This window comes from Salarias fasciatus, chromosome 13, assembly GCF_902148845.1.
Source record: "Salarias fasciatus chromosome 13, fSalaFa1.1, whole genome shotgun sequence".
Classification (NCBI taxonomy): Eukaryota; Metazoa; Chordata; class Actinopteri; order Blenniiformes; family Blenniidae; genus Salarias; species Salarias fasciatus.
The window spans coordinates 19,328,354-19,330,659 of NC_043757.1; the positions used below are offsets into that span (position 1 = coordinate 19,328,354).

Below are 2,306 nucleotides of genomic sequence, written 5' to 3' on the forward strand. Positions count from 1 at the left end.
TTCTGTCTGAGAGAAGTTTTTTGGGACTTTTTTAGCTTTGAGATCTTTCAAACATCCACATTCACCTTCACTGAGAGACACATCCCATCTTTACCCTGATCAGCTGTGAATCATGACTTATGCACCGGTGATTCTGTTGATTGTGGGATTACTGCACTGGACCACAAGGGCAACCATGATGGATAAACTAGCAGACAACAAAAGATGTGGAGATCCAGAATGCTCATGTAAGTTGGACCGTAAAAGGAATGCATGATGCATTGCATGAAAGGATTTTGAAAGCTTTTAAATTAGAAACATGCATCAAAATAATTCATGCACTTTGCTGCATTCTAAAACAGTGGACACATATGAGTGACTGCAGCTCGATGTGATTTTCTAGATGTTCTCTCGATGGCCACTGCTTTGGATGACTTCATAGCGCCTGACTGCAGATTCATCAACCTCAGAAGGGGTCAGATGGTTTATGTGTATTCTAAACTTGTGCCATCGGAGGGCGCTGGAGTCTTCTGGTCTGGAAGTGTATGTGCATATTTGTTACACTCTCACAACTGTACCCATGACTGGCATCAGCTGTGCTAAACCAAGCAGGTTATCGTTTCATTAAAATCTGAATTTTATGGCGTATAACATGAACAAGGATTAAAATGTGTCATTTTTTATGAAAGAAAGGGAAATGTGAAGCATTTGTTGTGGTTTGCATGTTAATTTGCTCGAGGGACTGTGTTACTTTTGCTGGCAGGTGTACAGTGAGCGCTATGTGGACCAGATGGGCATCATCGGATACTTTCCAGCAGTTGTGGTGAACGAGACGCAGAAGTTTACTGAAGACACAGTGGCGATGCAAACAACTGTGAGTCTGTTGCATCTCTTTGATGTGACATTATTTTGTGTTATAATGTGTTTTTTCTTCTACTACTCCATTTTATGATGATAACCAAAATCATGCTCTGCTTTTCTCTCAGGACATGGACTTCTATTGCCATTAGCTCCTGGTTGGATCACGCCTCTTTCACATCAAGTGCTTCTTTTAGTAACTTTAGGCTGCTGTAGAGGACAGTGGACATCCCAATCAAACCCTTGTGTTAGACCATTTGCCTTATTACCCTGTTGTGTACTGAGTCGTTTGCTTTTTGGCTGTCTGATGCTGAAAATATTTTACTCAATAAATGTTTCTTCATCCTATCCAAAATGTTTTCTTAATGAGATAGGTCATGAAAATGTTCTACAAGCACATGCTCAGTCAGGATTTGCTGCAATTAGCAAAAAGCTACATTGAAAATGTTGTTAATGTGTTATCAGAGTCAGATAAGCACTGATGTCTCTTTTTGAAGTGTCAAGGTTTCTCCATACTCTTATCAGAGTCATTATTTTTCAGGCATGAATCACAGCTATGATTCATTCCAAAGAAGCGGGCGAAAAAGTCCACTGCTTTACTTTTCACCCGGCGCAGAAATACAATCCAAGAGAAGCAAGTGTCCATAGAGGCCATGACCGGTGTTCAGACTGCAGACCAGAAGGCCTGGATCGAGACAGAGCACCACACAGAAAGAGATGAAACATTTTAATTAAAAGAATCTGTGGATTTAATGCGAGGCAGACAGGTACAAGGAAAGATACATTTACTTTATAATGACGAATACAAAGGCCCTCCACCCCCCTCCCCCGCCTGAGTCAAAATGCAATTATGTGGCAAGTAGTGTTTCAATCAAGAGTATTTATGAATATTAATCTTGGTTCAGCTGGACTTTATTTTTTTTATATATACTTTTTTTTCTCATCACACTTTCAAACTTAAACTTGTTATATATTTCAGTTTGGTAAATGAATTCCACTTGCATAGCATGTTTCCACCGTGTGAGCAGTCCCCAGAGCACTTTACAATGTTAATCACTTTCACACACACTAGGTGGCTGCCATGCATGACACTCATTCCATCCTTTAGGAGCAGTTTGGTGCTTGATGTGTTGCTCAAGGACACCTCGATATGTGGATTCGGGGAGATGTGGGTTTGAACCTTCAAACTTCCCACTTGCTTCCATTGAACTTCCCATGATCACTCTGCCTACCGAGTGACAGCTACCCTAGGTTTGCATTTAATTAGTTATTAATCAGAAGCATGGGCATTACAGTAACAAATTTATCACAATATTCCTAAAGACAGTGAGAGAGCTATATTTTACTGGGAGTTTTTATGTAAGTTTCTGAAAAATATTATTTGATCACAGTTATACTTATTTTAAAAAGTAGTAGAGTCACATACTGCTGAAAAGAGAAAATAACTTTCTCGGAGAGCACCTTATGAG

The 2,306-nt window shown here is 39.8% G+C and overlaps 1 protein-coding gene across 1 annotated transcript; it reads left to right on the plus strand.

The window, feature by feature from the left end:
• On the plus strand, positions 1-1,179 carry LOC115399497 (otoraplin). Its single transcript, XM_030106913.1, has 4 exons — positions 1-227; positions 383-522; positions 743-853; positions 966-1,179. The coding sequence occupies exons 1-4, from the start codon at positions 113-115 to the stop codon at positions 987-989; spliced, it is 390 nt and encodes a 129-aa protein (XP_029962773.1). The 5' UTR covers positions 1-112; the 3' UTR covers positions 990-1,179.
• The last annotated feature ends 1,127 nt before the right edge of the window (positions 1,180-2,306 follow it).